This window comes from Schistocerca piceifrons, chromosome X (genome assembly GCF_021461385.2).
Source record: "Schistocerca piceifrons isolate TAMUIC-IGC-003096 chromosome X, iqSchPice1.1, whole genome shotgun sequence".
Lineage (NCBI taxonomy): Eukaryota > Metazoa > Arthropoda > Insecta > Orthoptera > Acrididae > Schistocerca > Schistocerca piceifrons.
The window spans coordinates 408,852,020-408,870,606 of record NC_060149.1 but is presented as its reverse complement, the minus strand read 5'-3'; the positions used below and the strand labels follow the sequence as shown (position 1 = coordinate 408,870,606).

The following is an 18,587-nucleotide window of genomic DNA, read 5'->3' as shown; positions in this document are numbered from 1 at the left end:
GGAATCCACTATTATCAGTCCTACAATGATAGGAAGTCCGTAGGCCTACTAACAAGCTCTAATTTGGCAATTAAAATCATGCAAATACAATTATCAGTTGTGTAAGGCACCACATCATCTATGAAAGGAGAACTGTTACGAAGAAGAGACTAAATGCTATAAACGAGCGGTTATACCATTTCTATTGAGAATTGATTTTAAATATTGTTGTACGAACAGTAATCAGTAAGACTTCATAATAACAGATTCCAGTACAAGACGCAATTCTCGTTAGTATGCACACACCCAGTTGCGAGTTAACAGATTTAGAAACGCATTTTGCCCACTGAGTTAAGGGAATGAGTGAGCTCAGGCCAGTCTTCGTGACGTCACGAAAAGCTTAACTTTCATATATAATATTGGGCATTAACAATGTTTTACTGTTTTCTCTCTGAGGGCACGGTTAGGCAGGAACCTAAGAATGCTTCAGAAACTAAACTGCTGTATCTCATACATATACTTTCGTATTACGCAAACATGCAGTTCAAATGCTGATGTGAATCTAAGATCTTTCGAAACCGCGTTGTTTTTTGCTAGATTTCGTTTCCTAAAGTGCTCGGAAGTATAAAAACCCTAACCTTTCCATAAGCCGTTTCCCAATAACACAATTTATTTAGTTTTTATTTTGTGATCATGGCTGCAGCGATTAGGAGAACCTTTACAAAGTGGAGTTTACACTTATCTGCAGTCGGTATCATGTTTTCTTGCAGAGTGATGCAACAATTTTTACATTGTTTTTATTTGAAACTCCGAATATATGGTACAACATTTGAACGCACACTGACGTAAGGCTGCGAGCACTCACAGCAAGGTCTAGGGACCTTTGAGAGCATTCTGCATTCTGCCTGACTGGGACTGGAGTGGCAACGAAACATGGGAAAGAATGGGAGCAGTCAGCACGGCGTCAGCTGGTCAGTGCAAAGCAATCCAGTGACAGGATGAAGTGGGAAGAGACATCGCTGCTAGGTGAGGTGAGGTGACCAAGCCAGCAATCTATCACATGAAAGATGAACCATCGCTTTCAGCAGCTAACATTGTTACATGCCTGCTCAAAATCCCAGTACCGTGAAACACCATAATAATACAACCGCTGTTACCGTGATTAAATACAAATAAAACAATTGCCATTTATACATCCAATGGACAAAAAAAATATAACTTGGTATATGTAAAGAGAAAAAAAAAATGTCGACACAGTATTACAGGAAAATACTAGCTGGCAGGTAAGTGGTAAACAAAAACATTACACAAGTTTGTCAATTATTAAAGAAGAAAAGTCTGGAGCAAGAGTTTTGAAATACGAGTTTATTGAGTCGAGTAGCATGTTCTTCAGATGATCATAGACTACCGCATAGCTAGCATGTTTCAGGTTGTTTTTGTGCTCTATCTGTGCAACAAACATTCGCAAATACAGAAGCAGTTACTAGAGCGCACTCCGCAACATCTAAGTTCTACAGCCATCGGATCACGCAAAACTTCAAGGGCAACCGTTCCGATTCCATGGTCCAAATATACGGAGCTACTCTGGAATGGAAATCCTTAAATAGGTTTTACAAGGCATGTACAAACTGAATTATCATCCAGAATGTTTCCTTTACTGTGGACTTGATTAGCAGAAATATATGGAGAGGGGGCTTGCAAGTACGTGAAACAACAGCAAGAAAACGTAACGTGAAGACAACAATAACAGCTGAACAGCGTTTATTACGTTTCTAGGTACAGAGGGATACATAAAAAGCGACATTATCAATATACTGAATGTCAAGTAAAACCATATTTTTAAATTAAGCGGGTAAATCATTCCTCTACAAGTAAATCAACATGTACGCTGGTACAGAATCTAGGCTTTAAATTAAAATCGGTATATGTACAACAGAAGGTCTACCAAGTCCTAAAGCACTTCGGAAATTTTACATACTGTGGAGCGCCTCAGCTGTAAAGTAACTAGGAGGCCAAGTCGTTCGTAACTGGCAGACTTCATAACTTAGAAACCATGGATGGGAGATGAGAGCAAGTAACCAATAGCGACAGACAGACAGACAGACAAACACAGAGAGAGAGAGAGAGAGAGAGAGAGAGAGAGAGAGAGAGAGAGAGAGAGAGAGAGAGAGAGAGGCCTCATGGTAAGGAATAAGCTAGAACAAAAAGGTGGCAAAGCGTTCAGAACTTTGGTCGATGAGCGCAGTGGCCTTAATATCTTTCGTCTTTATAATTGAGGTGCTGTACTGTACATGTAAAATTAGCTAGAAACTTGCAACAGATTACTGGAGTAAGACTGGTTGATAAGTCTTGTCATTCATAGTTTCTTAAAGTGTCAACAAACGCAGCGCTACTAATAATATCATAATTAACGCTGATTGTTGCTTGGCAGAGACAGTGCTGTCAAACGTGCCTCGCTTGCTTTACAAATCACACAGCGTCAGTAGTCAGTGTGCTCGGTTCACCTGTTGAATTCAGTTCTGCGCACGTGCGGGGCAAAGTTTTATAAACTGACAAGGTAGGTAACACTCGTTGTGTCATATTTCATTATGCATAATAACGAGGCGCAGCCTTATTTACAGCCATCGTTCCTCTTTCTCCAATAAAGGTTGCCCACCAACAATCACTGCGACTGTGCCATGTCGATTGGTTTTCAAGATAGCTGGCTTTCAGATCCAGCATTCAAGGACTGATTGCTGAAAGTACCCACAGACCTTTATAGTGCTAACTGTGGATTATGTCCAGGGACCCTCATTAACATCCGTACTATGGGAAGATCGGCTCTTACAAGTCACATGACAAAATCCAAGAAGCACGTTGTGAAAGCAGCTGCCATGAGAAGCACAGCAAGTTTGTACTTCTACACCACTTCAACCCAGCAAACAGATTCTACTTCCACTACCACATCTGCGGATTCAGCTGGGTCAACAACAGTGGCGTTGGCCGCTGGAATCATTGTGCCTACGCAGAAGGAAGTCACTGCAGTGTCAAAACCAGGGAATAAACTGAGAGGAATTGATCGGATGACAAAGGACGAAGTAACAAAGGCGGAAATACTGTGGTGTTTGGAGTCTGTTATATCGTGCAATATGGACTAGCCCCCTTCTTAGAGTCTGAAATTAAAATCTGACCTCGTAAACGCATCACGGATTGTTGTTTGTTTTGACGAATCCTTAAACAAGATCTGCAAAAGAATCCAGATGGACATTTTAGTGCGTTATTGGGTCATTTAAAAAAAAAAAAAAAAAGAAAAAACCAACCACCTAGTGTGCACCCGTTACTACGCATTGGCTTTTCTAGGCAGTTCAATGGCAGCTAAGCTACTCGAGTCCTTCAAGAAAAAAATTCCCGGCAAAGCAATGAAAATACTTTTACAAGTATCGATGGACGGCCCTAATGTCGTGTTCTTAAGGGAACTTCAAATTTAAAAAAAAAAAAATTGAAGGAGTAGACACTGTTTTATTGGAAATTGGAACGTGTGGGCTTCACGTTGTTCATGGCACCTTCAGGTCCGCAATTCAGGAAACACAGTGGATGATAATTCAGTTTTTATATGCCTTGTACAATCTTTTTAAGGATGTCCCTGCCAGAAGAGCTCTGTATATTTCGACAACGAAATCGGAACTGTTTCCCTTAAAGTTTTGCGCGATCCAATGGCAGGGGAATGTGTAAGTTACTGAGCGAGCTCTAGTAATGCTTCCGTTTCTGTGAATATTTGTTGCGAAGCTGGAAGAAAAAAACAAACCAAAATGTGCTAGCTACAGGATAGTGGAGGATCACCGCAAGGACAAGCTACTCGGTCTGAAAATTGCCTTTTTCAAGACTCCTGCTGGAGACTTGACACCTTTCCTAAAGGATTTATAATCCGATTGGCCGCTAACACCGTTCCTCCACTCTGCTTTGACAGAGATAATGGAGACGATTATGACAATTTGTCTAGCCGACTAAGATCTCACCGTCAGTTAATTTGGACAAAGAATCCAATTTTTTTTGGGTGTGAACCACATCAACATTGGGTTCACCGTCAAGAATGAGTTCAGAAAGTGCAGGTCTCTCACAGCCCTTGAAATCGCTAAGTTCCGGAATGAATGCAGAAGAGGAATGATCAAGCTCATGTCAAAGTTGATGCAGGAATCTCCCCTCCACTTTAGGTTGACAAAAGCTGTAAACTGCTTTGATTCCACAATAGTGTGTAGGGAGGCTGGTCCCAAGCGATCTCACTCCTGTCTACAGATTTTGCTGGAGAGCAATTGGATGGACGGCAAATGTGCCAATAAAGCAGAAGCGCAATACACTTCTGTTGTAAAGAAGGCCTGCAAAACAAAATTCGAAATATTCAACAAAAAGGAGCAACAGCTGGACGAGTTCTGGATGAAATGTCTCAAGAACCAGAATGCAACGCGCCACAAGCTGCAGAAGGCAATGGAAATCGCACTCACTTTGTTGCACGGTCAAGCAGCTGCGGAACGAGTATTCTCGGTGAACAAAGAGTGCCTCTTTGAGAATATAAGGGAACAATCTGTAGTGAGCAGAAGACTGGTGTATGATGCAGTTAAGACACACAGCGGAGTCCAAGGAGTGCCTGTAACAAAGTCCCTTATACACTCTGTAAGATACTCACGAGATCGATAAGCTGAAGACCTCAAAAGTCGAACTGACTAGTCATCCAGGAAAAAGGATCATCTGACTAAAAAGAAGATTGTTGACGCAGAAATAAGACCGCTTAAAGAGAAGAAGGCAAAACTTGAGGGGACCATTCAAAACACTCAGATATAGCGAGAATCTATTACAGAACGAATCAATGCTCTCACACACAGCTCCAAGTGAGTTATTCTCCAAAGTCAATTCCTAAATTACAGAATTTGTTGTTAAACATGGCACATCCTTCTAAATTATTTGTTGTATTGTCTAATAATAATTAAAATATTTCTTTAATAAAATGTTTTTAAAACAAATGAATATGATAGCGTTATTTATTTTAAACTACTAACTCCCACAGATGTTTAAATATACATTTCAAACAATAACTTTCGCGATTCAAAAATATTTGAAAAAAAAAACTTAATTTAAGAAGTTTAGTATTAAAATAAAGACCAGAGGTAAAATTAAGAAAGGTGAAAATCCAAAAAGAAAGGACTGTAAAAATGCACAAAATATTTTACGGAAAAAATCTCTTATTATTCTAAAACGAAAGAAAGTAATTAAAGGTCTTTAACAATGATTGAACCGCAAGCTTTTGTATTTAAATAAAAAGAATAATAAAATCAGAGAAATTGAGGAATGGAAGAGTTAAGAGACATACTTGTCCTTACTGAAAGCAAATTTTAGAGCGGGGTGTATAGCAACTGCGCTTGACATAGGTTTTCACTCTAAAACTGGACTAATTTCGTATGAGAGCAAGGTACGGATGTCCCGTTACCTGTCGCTTGACTGGTGCTGCCTTCTGTTGTCCATTTATAAGATTAGTTAGAATGAAGTAGTAGCAAACTTAAGAGTTGTTCATAGACGAAGAGAGAATTCACCGGCAAAAAAAGAAAAAAGCAGAAAAGAAGCGAACTGCTATTGCTCTGCATGCCAGAACACTGTCTCTTCTATACTATATAAAAGTCTAAGTGTTCTGGCATGAAGAGACTTGTGACATTGCTCAGTAACACATTATGTACTTTTTTGAAGGTCAATTATACTTTTTGCCACTGATTGCATAATTTTTTATCTGTGAAAGAACAACATTAAATATGAAAACAAACTCGAAGCTCAGTCTTTCTTTAGTGTGTGTTACACGGTAAGTCATATCAAATACAAACGTGCCGGTAAAATTTTAAATAGTGGCGTAAATGACTTATCTTCTGGGCCCGAAATTTTTCAAATGGCTGATCCTCAAAGTGTTACGTTTTGAATGAGAGTTATAATGCCCTGTGATTTAGGAAATTCACTGCACATTCTCAAACGTAACATAAATCATCTTACGTGGAAATTTACTTTGAAAGTATCGCTCCTCAAGCCACTATTTGTAATATTTTCCAGTGATCTGTTAGAAATGTAAACAACTGTGACATCACACACATCGAATGCACATTAGTCTTTACGGACGTACTGCATAATCTTCGACCTAAAGCCTTTGACACTTTTCGGTGTCGGCAAACTGGTCTGTGTATTGTGTAAATTACCCATTTTCAATGCAACTAAACTTTTATTTTGGTGTTATACTCTGATTTATGTTCATTGCTGCAGTATTATTCAGCATTAGTGGGCTAAAGTTCTTTGTCAGTGTATCAGATCTCACACGTCAAACCTACAAAAATTTAACTGAAATCTAAAACAACAAAACACCCCAGAATTCTAAAAAAATTCCCGATGTTTTTCCCGGATGAAAAAATTCCCGGGTTTTTCCCGGATCTCCCGGATCGTATACACCCTGTAAATGATTTTTTGTGGCTATGCAAGGCAGTCACCGGGATGCTTGGTGTTCTGCTGTGTAAAAGGATGAAACAGTAACTTCCTTTAAAGTAGTGTCTAGTTTTTGAAACAGTGGCTTTCCAGTAGCTAAAAATCATATTCTGTGCCAAACTTGATATCTTCTATAGCAAACAGAGTTCATAAATTAGCTGATAGTTGCTACTTTTTTAGTTAAAAAGAAATTCTTTCCCTATATTAAACAGTTAGATCACACGCAATTCGTATACTTCAAAATTTAAACAAATCAGTCACACATGGAATCAGCGGGTTCGGTTACAGCTAGGATAGTGTGTCATGAACAACATAACAAAAAATCCATACCGTTGGAGTGTGTTGGAGAGGAGGTGGGAGGCACTTAAGAGTCATTTTTTATTTTTCTCTCAAAAACTGTAGCTTCTATCGAAAATGTTTCCTAGTACAATATTAACATTTCCTACAAAAAAAGGTTCTATTCTTGTTTTCTCTAGAACTAATGATTTCCACATTGCAGGGGATAGAAAAATCACAGACTATTAAAATAATGTTTCAATGGTATAAATTTGATGTTTATCTTTGAGCAGAGTGGGTTATAAACAAATATTAAATGTGTGTACCACATCTACGCACAGTAGAGCCATATTAAGGGACAAATTGTCTTCTGGGGTGTAACAGGGTAAAAATGGGAATAGAGAGGGGTGGGGAATGTGTAGGGTAGAAGCGTGTGGGAAGGAAGGTTGCCGGATTGTATTCATGCACTTGTCTCCTTCATAGGTCTGCAAACTGAAGATCGAGCAGGTGCCCCACTCAGTCTACCGCATTTCGTCACAAAAAAGCAGTTACATGGTGTTTCACAAAGCTATACTGACCCTCCAAAGCGTGCCTTATTAATCACTGGTAAAGCAGTGTGGAGACACGCCTGCAGGATGTTTATCTTCCACAAAATGTGTTGAATCTATGTGGTGTGCAGATATGAGTTATAAACAACACTAACACAAGCACAAACATTGACAGAAAGTACACAAATCTCTGTACATTGTTCTATACTGCTAGAGGGGAAACTGAATATTAGTCATCCTTTACGGTATTTGTAGTGTTCTTCCAGGAAAAGCAACTTCTCCCCGCCATGAGTGCTGCTGGATTTTCGGTTTACAGACTATGCCTCCCCAGTATTTGCGGTTCAGTTCTCTAATGTGACTGGACACAATAACTTCCCTGAGTTCACGTGTATATAGGGTTTTTTTTTAGTTTATAAAGTGAGTACATATTTGCAATTGTTAAGTGAAGAATTACATAAAAAACCAACAGCTGGAAATGTGCAATATTTACCACACTGGCAAGCCTGTCTCAAGTGTAACACACTGTCAATATGTATTCAACAATGTCACTTTCATTGTGTCCACTATTACTTTCCAGAATACTTTCCACAATGTGAGGGGTATCTGCTGCATCACACCAGCCTCTGCTCTCTTAACACCTGAAGAGACCCAGAGGCTTAAATTGCATCCCTCTAACACCCAAGCAGGTCACTTAATTAGAGCAAATTACTGTTCTAAACTTTAACATGACCAGTCCCATTCCATCACACACATTCACACCAATCTTGTAAGACGTACTGTTGATGTATGCCAAGTGGCTCCACTCTGTGAAGCCTGCTCAACAAGTGCCAGGAATTCTTGAATGGAAAAGATTTATGCAGACTATCAGTAACACAACAGTTAAAGACATGCAGAAACTTCTCATGTCGTTCAGTACTTCACTACCAAGTGGCAAAAACACAATTACATAGCTTTGCAACACACTGTGAATGACAGACAGTGGCAAAGTGTCACATTAACCAATCCAGTCACTTTCCCACCAACACTACATAGGTCACTGACAACATCACACTACAGATTAAACACTTCTCAGCCACTGTTTACAGGTACGTGTTTTACATAAAAACTTACTTAGCATTTCCAAAAAATATTAATTTAATAAACTACAAATAACTACTGCATAAACACAAGCTCAGTTACGTTATTTTGTCTGCTCATAAGAGAACTGGATAGGAAATGCTGGAGAGGTATTGTCTGCCTGTAAACTGAAAATCAAGACATGGTCATAGTGAAGGAAGCCGACTTTCCTGGAAGAACAGTACAGCTGCCATAAACGATGACTAAGAATCGGTTTCTCCTCTAGCTGTGTGGAACAGTGTGCAGAGATTTACACAGATTTTGTCCATAAGAGTTATTTGTGTTAGTATTAGTAATTTTTATCTCTATTCCATCTAGCATTAATGCATTTTGTTGAAAGTAAACAACCCTCGGGTATGTCTGTGCACTGCATCGTCAGCGATTCATAAGGCATGCTGTGAAGGGTCAACATAACTTTGTGAAACATCCTGCAGTTGCTTCTTGTGCCAGTTTACCGATCTGTGATGGAGGGAAGTGTGATAACACAACCCAGCAACCAATCTTCCCTCACACTTCTACCCCACGCACCCTCCCCCCCAATACTCAGTTACACACCCTGAACACAACTGGTCCCTTCATAAGGCTCTGCTCAGCTGTAGTACACACATTTAATATTCATTTTTAACCCACTTTGCTCAAAGATAAACATTAAATTTATACTATTACAACAATATTTTAATAGTATGTGATTTTTCCATCCATGGCAATGAGGAAATTATTAGTCCTAGAAAAAAAATGAATATGACTTTTTTTTGTAGGAAATCTAATGTAATTTAATTTTGTATTGGGAAATATTTTTGCTACGAGTTTCAGTTTTTGAGTAATTCGAGGAAAACATAAAAAATGATCTTTTAACACATGCCACTGCTCCCCTCTTTCACCCAAGTGTGGAGAAAACATCCCCATTGTTTCCTATCCCTAATAAATAATATTTGAATTATGCTGTGTACTTACTTTTAACGTCTGGCATACACGCTTCACATTTTCCGGCATCTCATTGAATAGCAGAAGATCTATAATGTAACAAATTTCAGTGCAAAGAAAAGTTTCCCCTTCAAGCTGCACAAACAGCTCAGCCAAAAACATCAGGAAACCACGAAGTCTCTCTGGATTTTCATGAAGCAGATCAGTGGCCTTTTCTCTTTCTTTTTTCAACCTGAAATTGCACAAAAAATATTAAATTTCATTTAACAACAAATTTAATGTAATAATAAACGCCCTAAAACATAATCTTGAATTAACGGATTTAAGACTTATTCACTAAGTACAAAGCAGGACATACTGGAAGAAATACTGAACATATAATATTAATTCTCCACCTCAGGACACCCTAGTCTTTAAGTTTTAAGGATTTGAAGACTTTCACTGAACATCAGTTTTGGCAACTGCTTTACAGTTAAACAACACTAGTACAGTTCCACTTTTCAATCTATATTGATTTCCTCTTTTTTAATGAGAATTCGTATCCTGTAGCAACATAAAGGGTGACAATTATTGTACTGTATGGAATAAGAGTTGTAACTTCTGAACGGTTTGCGTTAGAATGTTCAAACTGCATGGTTAGCCTTGGGGAATGATGGGAATGGTGTGGTTTGCTTTAGTGATGAAGTCCACTTTCATCTGGATGGGTTTGACAATAAGAAAAATTGGGGCATTTGGGGGACAGAAAATCTGCATTTCATGATCAAGAAGTCTCTTCATCCTCAACAGGTGACTGTGTGGTGTGCAACATTCTGCCACAGAATAACTGGTGCAACATTCCTTGATGGCAGGATGACTACTGAATTATTATGTGAAGGTTTTGGGAGGTGATTTCATCCCCATTATCCAAAGTGATCCTAATTTCTACGAGATGTGGTTCATGCGAGATGGAGCTCGACCCAATCAAAGCAAAGGTGTGTGATGTCCTTGAAGAGCACTTTGTGGACCGCATTCTGGCTCTGGGGTACCCAAATGCCACTGGCATGGGCCTCGATTGGCCGCCACATTCTCCGGATCTGAACACATGCTACTCCTTTTTGTGGGGCTATATTAAAGACAAGGTGTAAAAAAAAAAAAAAAACCACCCTCCAAAACTATTGCTGAGCTGGAAACAGCCATTCAGGAGGTCATCCACACCATCGGATGTTCTGACATTCAGTGGGTCATGCAGAATTTCACTATTTGTCTGCATCACATCATTGCCAATGATGGAAGGCGTATCGAACATATCATAACCTAAATCCGAGTATCTGTAGTGACGTTTACATGTTGAATAAAGTGCGTGCATGCTATAGTTTGTAATGAATTTACTTTCCTCCCCTCCCCCCCCCCCCCCCCCACACTGTTCAATAATCATCATCCTGTATGTCATAATGAAACCTCCTGGCAGATTAACACTGTGTGCCAGACCGAGACTTGAACTTGGGATCTTTCCCTTTTGTGGGCAAGTGCTCCTACTGACTGAGTTAACAAAGCACAACTCACACCCCGTCCTCACAGCTTCAGCTTCACTTCCATCATTACCTCATCTTCTACTGTTCAATAATCATAACTTTATTTACAAGACGACTTTTGAATGAATTTCAAGAAAAAATTGAAAAATCGGTATTTCAGTCCTAATAATTTATAAAGGGTTAGAGGAAACAGCAAACACTTTTACAACTTTGCTCACTGGATTGGGTGAGGGGGTTATGGACAAATTGTAATAAAGACATCAGCTACTGGTTGGACTGCCTTACTGGACATTCAAAAGCTTCTGATGACCACTTATTTATTGCAAATATCTCTTCCAGCTGAATTGTCAATGCTGGAAGGGCTGTGAGAATATCTGGATATGGACCGATTGCAGACGTAAGTAACACAGTTGCACCTCACATGTTACTGAATAGTATATTTGTAACAGGGTACACACTGGTATTCTATGGTCACAAGGTCATTTTCATACACGTTGTACTACTAGCTATCTATCTGCAGCTTCACCTGGATATAACACATACATGGCACATATGTCTCTCTCACTTTCTGTTGTTTTACACCACGCAACACCAGAGAGGAAATCTCTTATCCACCTGCCTCATCACATTCTCTTCCTGTTCCACCTGGCCACTATCCCTCTCCATCTTCTACCTGCTCCTATATCCCCCCCTCCATTCTCCTCTCCTTGTCCATCCCATACTTCCCCTCCTTATCCTGTAGTCCCTAACGTCCATTCCCGTCTCCTCCGCCCACCTATCTGTCCATCTTGCTTCTGATCCACTATTCCAATGAGAGTGGTTCTTACTCCCACAGAGATCGTTTCCAGACACCCCTCCATTTTTATACATGTAGATAATTAAGAGCAGATAATCATGATGATTTAGCCCTTTGTATCCCGGATGGTAAGACTAAATGGCTAAGTGTCACAACAAAAACAAATGTTCAACATTTAATTCTTAATCTGTACTAGGACCCCTTTCTATCACTTACATCATTCATTTCTGGCAATTACCTGTATATGTGGGAAATGCCACATTGCAGGATAGCTCTGAGTACTTGTTGACGTGTATATATCTCCCTATAAATGACCTGATAAGTCAATTCGGAGGACGACGGAAGTATTATGCCTAGTTAGGCACTATTGTATACAAATGAATCGTTGGACTGAGTACAGCTTTAACACTGGCCAAGACAAAAAAGATAATGCTTAGAAATGTCTGTATGGAAATCATCATCTGCCCTAATTATGAAAGGGTTGGGAGATTATGAGCAGAAAGTAACTTACTGGCTAGTTATCAGTTACTACTATACAATTTTATAACATCTGCAATGGCCTATGTCAATGGATGTATAATTTTTTTCATATACATTACCTATATATATACTGAATGCCTTCTGGATTTATGCTAATGCTGTGGTGAAAAACGAAGGCTGCACAACTAAATTGTATTCTGGTTCCCTGCACGATACAAGACTTAATTTTCATACCTTTAATATCAAAAAGTGGACAACTGCACAAGTATGTAATACATTGGCTGTGGATCAAACTACATGGCAGCTGATTACTACACATCTGTTCAGACCATAAGAGTCTTTACAGGAAGAAAATTAAAAAAAAATATGCATGTCAAAAAGTACCACAATACATTTTCACTGCTATATTTAACAGCAGATGCTCTCTAAACTCTCGAAGGTCTACTTGTAATGACCATTCAACATGTTGATACAAGTTGTTACTCAGCAATTAATTGTTGTTGTTGTTGTTGTTGTTGTTGTTGTTGCCTTCAGTCCTAAGACTGGTCTGATGCAGCTCTCCATGCTACTCTATCTACAGCTTAGTTAATCCACTTTAATGGGGGACTTTTTAATTTGCCATTTTAAGTCAAACACATTTTTAAACTTTTCTTTATAGATGCTGTCTCAAAACTACATGTTTATGGAATGTAATATTTACACCCAAACCCACCATTTCAAACACTTTATTCACAAATGGTTTTCACCATGAATACAACAGAGCACTAATGATTTATCAAACAGGTTTTAATGGATGGTTTTCATGAAGGCAAATGTGTGTCTTAATGAGGGTGATTGTGAAGCAACTTTCTACAAAGGAAAAGTTGCTGTTACTATATGTGCAATTTGAATAATCTACACTATCTGACAAAAAAGTGAAGCACCCAGATGGGGAGGTAGAAACAAAATGGATCTACATGTATTGAGAGAGCATGTGATGCTATGTCACAGATTACAAAACAGAGTTAATTTATGAAGAACTTGGCAGTAGACGCCCGCTCGGTGTTAATTTGCACCCCTTCTGGCATGTATACCTGCACTGATTCAGTTGGGAAGTGTGTTAAAGCCATTGCATTCACTCTTAAGGCAAGCTGGACCACAACTGTTGCAACTGGTCCTCAATATCTTGGATACTGGCTCCAGGAAAAAGCTGACATCCCGACTGGTGCCACACATTCTACCGGGGACATAAGTTTATCTTATTGACCCTGAGACTGCCTAACACCACACGAACTGTTCACGGGGATATGTTCCCTGTGTAAATGAGCACAGTCTTGCTTACTAATGACACCACGACACTGTTGCAAGAGAGGTAACACAAGGAAGCACGATGTCCGAGAGTATCGTTGTGTCGCCAGAGTTCCTTAATCATTACCATCAGTGACCTGAAGTCATACCCTATGGCTGCTCACAGCAAGATTAGCACTGCTGTGCACCTCCAAAACAATGAAAGAATGGCACCTCCCTCCAGGTTGCCTCCATAATTCCTAACAATGGTCATCTGGGGTAGTGAAGAACTGCAATTCATTGCCAAATAAAATGAGACACCATTGATCAGCAGTCTATGTTTTCAGTCATGGCGTGACTCCAAGTGTTTGTGGTCTCATGTTAACAGCAGTCTATACATCATCATATGGTTATTCCTTAGGCTGGCTGCTGCTAGCCTACCACCAATGGTGTGGAATGACACAATGTTACGCAGAGAGTATTACTTGTTTTCGGATGGCAAGTGCAGGTGTGAAGGAGTTAAAGCGCTTGTTGCACAGTACAGCAATCAACCCTTGTGGTGGTCATACATGGTTGACTGGAACTTTCACGAGGAGTGTGCCTTCATACTCCCTTGCAGTCCAATATCTGGCCACTGTCACATCCAGATGTCCCACAAATATTGATATTGTACAATTTGACCAGCTGGCCAAAAGGAGCTCCCCAATGATGCCCCCTTTCAAATGCTGTCAGCTACTTGACAGACATCACTCAACATCCGATGCTGTTCACATCCCTTATATGCCCTACCAGACATGGTAAGAACACTAAACAGAAACAACACTAATGCACAATGGTGGCCATCCTACCTGACTTGGACAACTGCTACACTAATCATTTACATATCCACTGATGGTTTGTATGTGTACAAAGTTACATTGATGTCCGTCTTCTAGGTCCTTCACTTTTTTGTCAAGCCATCCACATCAGTTAATACAGAAGGTGTGATTAGTTCTGCATCATATCTGCACTAGACTGAGTACACCATATCTTTTATGAGGCTATTTCATTGCCACACAACACCATGTCCAATTTAGCTCAACTCAAGGTACAGTACAAAATAATTGCTAATAAAAGGTAAACTCCTCTCTTTTCATTGCAACATTTTAAGAGTAACACAAAGTACAGAATGCTGAAGCACAACAGAAAATGAAAATAGACATGTTTAAACTGAGGAGAGCACTACGAAAACAGATATATGGTGATAAATACACGAGCAAAAAATAGCTGCATTAAGAATGTTTTAGCTATCTTAGGCAATATTTCATGAACAGATAACTGTGAAAAAAGGGAGGAAGAGGGTGTATAATGTTCTTTGGATGGTGAGATCACTGTAAGCAGCATGGCTCAGGTTGGAGAAGAGTGGAGTATAAAGTCAGTTGTGACCATTTTGAAGGAACATTTCCAGCTTGCTTTGGATGACCAGATTGGCATTTGAACCCTGCTCCTCACAAATGCAAATCCAGTGTCTTAATCACTATGGCACCTTCCAAAGTGCCAATGATTAGAGAATTACAGATAGTGGATAAGGAATGGGAGGTTTGAGGGGAATGAACTGATCATAGCCCTTATTGAAAATGGCAACCAAGCTCTAGCCCCCACTGACTAGGAAAACAGCACAAAACACGTATCACTGGTTTGGCTCAGACACTATGAACTAAATGAACTTTTGATGAGAAAGAACACTTACCAATAGCAAAGAGTTAAATCTACTATTATAGTCAACGAGGTGCAGCATGAGCTACGACGTCATAATGGGCAGTTGTCACATGCTGGTTTTGTGCAGCAAGAGAAGAATTAGACTCAAACATGATGTGACAGTCGCACATTTCACAGTTTCACTCCATTCGGAAAACAGTCCATCAGTTGTGTGTTTATTACATCATTCAGTGACTCACTGCTTTGTTCGGTGATTAAGAATAAAACTGGTAGCAAGATTCTACAAGTTTAGAGCTATGCAACTGTGTACAACTTACAGAAATTCATGAAGAACAAGCTGATGCAAACCAGCCAGCTAATCTGAAAAGCATTCACTTGTGTGTTACTGTAGCTACAAGTGTAATCAATAAACATTTTGAAACACTGTGAGTGAGGGTGTTGGGGTCTGAAATGGATGGTTTTGATAATGGAGCATGTCTCTCCCTCTACTCCCCCCCCCCCGCCCCCCCTCCTAAATCTCATCAAATGAACTTGCATTTCAGATATGGAATACATGAGGCTAGCTCTGAATTACTTCTTTGTACACAATTAAACAGTCAGGAAGTAAGTCACAGGACAATATCAGTAGTGATGCTAATTGAAGTTGTTTTTACATTTCCTGATTAATTTTGAACAATTTTATTTTAATTCTGGTCTTATACATCAACAAAGGTGGTATTTTACTTACTCGGAATTTAAACTGTCCCAAAATGTATCTAGTTGCATATCTTGACATTTTTTGATCAATGTGCTGCAAAGCCTTGCACCACTGTACCTAAAATTTGGTTGTGTGATGGACTGGAACAAATAAACTTCATTAATAACAGAAATTATATATATATATATATATGGTTATCAGATATATACCACTTTTCTGAACACTGGTCAGCAGTTAGTAACAGCTAGCAGGGAAAAAAGTGAACACTGTAGCTGGAAGCTACAGAATACACAAAAATTTGTATTGCACATAATGAGGAGAGTTCAGTAATAAAATTTTCTTGTGTTTCCAACCATGTTAAATGGTTAAATACTCACAAGTTTTCCAACAAGTGCTCCTTGGCCACTATCAAGTAGATAGTGACTTGTCACATGGTTACTGCTGTCATCCATTTATAGCTGTGGTACACCACTACCTGTATGTCACTTGAGCCCTACCCAGCCTTAAATGGTAACTTTTTTGTTGCACACCCACTTCAACCTTCTGACGGCTGGGTCCCAAGCTGTGATCGGCTACAGGTCACCATCTCTACTAAGGATATCAGATATTTCTCTCTCTATTGATTCTTTTATTATGCTAGCCGAGAAATCACTCTTCCATTTAATGGTAGCTATATTTGCAAGAGCAATTCAAATCATTTTTCTGTAGAATAAAAATTAAAATGTTGTAGAGAATTGGTGGTTGGAAATCCCACAGGGTGGATTCAGTCACCTAGTGAAAGGGCTGGGCTGTTCTCCATCTGCTTACATCAGCCCCTTTCCTTGCAGGTATGAGAGAGTTGTGTTGTATTTGTATTTGCATTTGTGCAGTGCAGCTTAACAAACCTATCCAAGGGACCAATTACCATCAACAGTGTCACAGGCCATCACTTCATGAGACACTGTGGAGAAGTTTGGAATTTAATATGGGACATTGGTGCAAAGCCTGGCGATCAGGAATTTTACACACTGCCACAACCACCACCTCACAGACCAAATACTGGCAGCAAAATTTCATGCAATACCAGGATTCAAACTGATCTTTGCTACGGAGGTGGGTTTCCAGACGATGTTCTGCTCTTCATTGATTTCCTGAGGTAACACAGGCCTCTTATTCTGTATGGTGCTTTGAATAGTGTGCATAGTCTGCCTGACACACACACACACACACACACACACACACACACACACACACACACACACACACACTCTTTTGAACATCTTCAGCTTTATAAGACCTACATCACCTTTCATGGATCTTAAGAGTTGTCGCATTTTTGCTAGAGGCCTCAAGACTGAACTGATTTTATGTATCTCTAGGAATAGTCTAATATTTCATGTCAGAGCAATGTTCACGTCATTCTTGGAAACGGGGGTGAGGGCTTCTGCTTATTGAAATGGCTTGTAAAATTCGTCAGCTGTCGTAGTCATTTTCCTTTAATACTTCCCCTAAATGGCTCAGCTCTTGCAGTGTGGTTTTGATGTCTGAGTACCACTGCATCGCCAAGCTATAGACTCTTTAAACATCTGGTCATCAGCATTACTCCACGTATTTGTCATCGTGTGTACCGTATCTAGAATACAACTGACTGACAGCCAAATTAATATTTAGCACCTTGTAGGGAAAACTGATGGGCAATTCTGATGTGTTATAATTTATATGCATTCTTATCAAAGCCTCTATACATCTCCTCATTCAAGGAAAATGACTACAACAACAGACAGATTTCGCGAAAGACACATAAGCAGAAGGTCTCGTCGAGGAGGACATGCAGAAGTTTCCATTTTTGCTGTTTTGTGGCACAGTGACAGGAAAGATTACCCAGCTTCAAGAGAGGTATAAAATCTATTCAACCGTTAGGACTCCACAAAAAACTCAATTCTTGAGGCCTATTAACAATGATTTAGGCCTCAGAACAATGAAATTTCAAAAAATAATATGTGGGTGTGGACAGTTTCAAGTCAGTCAGATTGTGCAGACTATTTAACAGTGCCATATAGAATTATGAGAGTTGTTTACGCCTTACAGTATCCTGAGAAAACATCTGTAGCAGAAAATGCTCAAGAAAATAGACATCGAATAGCATTTGAATAGATGGTTTGGGACCCAGCAATCTCAAGGCAGAGGTGGATGCGCAACAGTAAATTACCTTATAAGGTATTGGACCGGGCAGCTATTACGTCACAGGTGGTAGCACAGCTATTAAGGTACGAACGTAGCAACTGCACGGCAGCCACTACTCGAAATGATCGAGCCACACTCATCTGAAAGTTTGTGGATATTCAACCACTAAATGCAGCTGGAAGCTGAAAATATTAGTTCATACTGTCATGAGATCAGGTATTTGTACAAGTGAGTTCAGGTCAGAGGTGCTCTTCCTGACGTAGAAACTCAACAGGAACTAGTTTAATTCTGGCAATATCAATGGTTATCAAATCGGATGGGGTTTTGCAATTCTCTTTACTGATACAGTTTTCTTCACCTCTTTAATCCAATCTGGTGGTTTATTAATAAATTTTCTTTACATACAGTGTATTTGAGACCCTGTTAAGGGACGTAGATGGGGGAGATGGAGAGCGGAGAGTGGGAGCAAGAAAATAAACTGATTCCATATTAGCAGACAGGTAACATAGTGTACCACCACATAACTAAGGAACGAACATTACCGTATTTACTCGAATCTAAGCCGCACTTTTTTTCCGGTTTTTGTAATCCAAAAAACCGCCTGCGGCTTAGAATCGAGTGCAAAGTAAGCAGAAGTTCTGAAAAAT

General features: G+C 39.5%; 1 protein-coding gene across 1 annotated transcript in view; it reads right to left on the bottom strand.

Moving 5' to 3' along the window:
- Positions 1-18,587, bottom strand: part of LOC124723080 (polyadenylate-binding protein-interacting protein 1) — a 133,137-nt gene that overhangs the window by 58,333 nt on the left and 56,217 nt on the right. Inside the window, exons 5-6 of the mRNA XM_047248257.1 lie at positions 15,808-15,917; positions 9,360-9,561 (exon numbers count right to left, since the gene is read on the bottom strand). Coding sequence (XP_047104213.1) covers positions 9,360-9,561; positions 15,808-15,917 — 312 coding nt within the window. The remainder of the gene's footprint in view (positions 1-9,359; positions 9,562-15,807; positions 15,918-18,587) is intronic.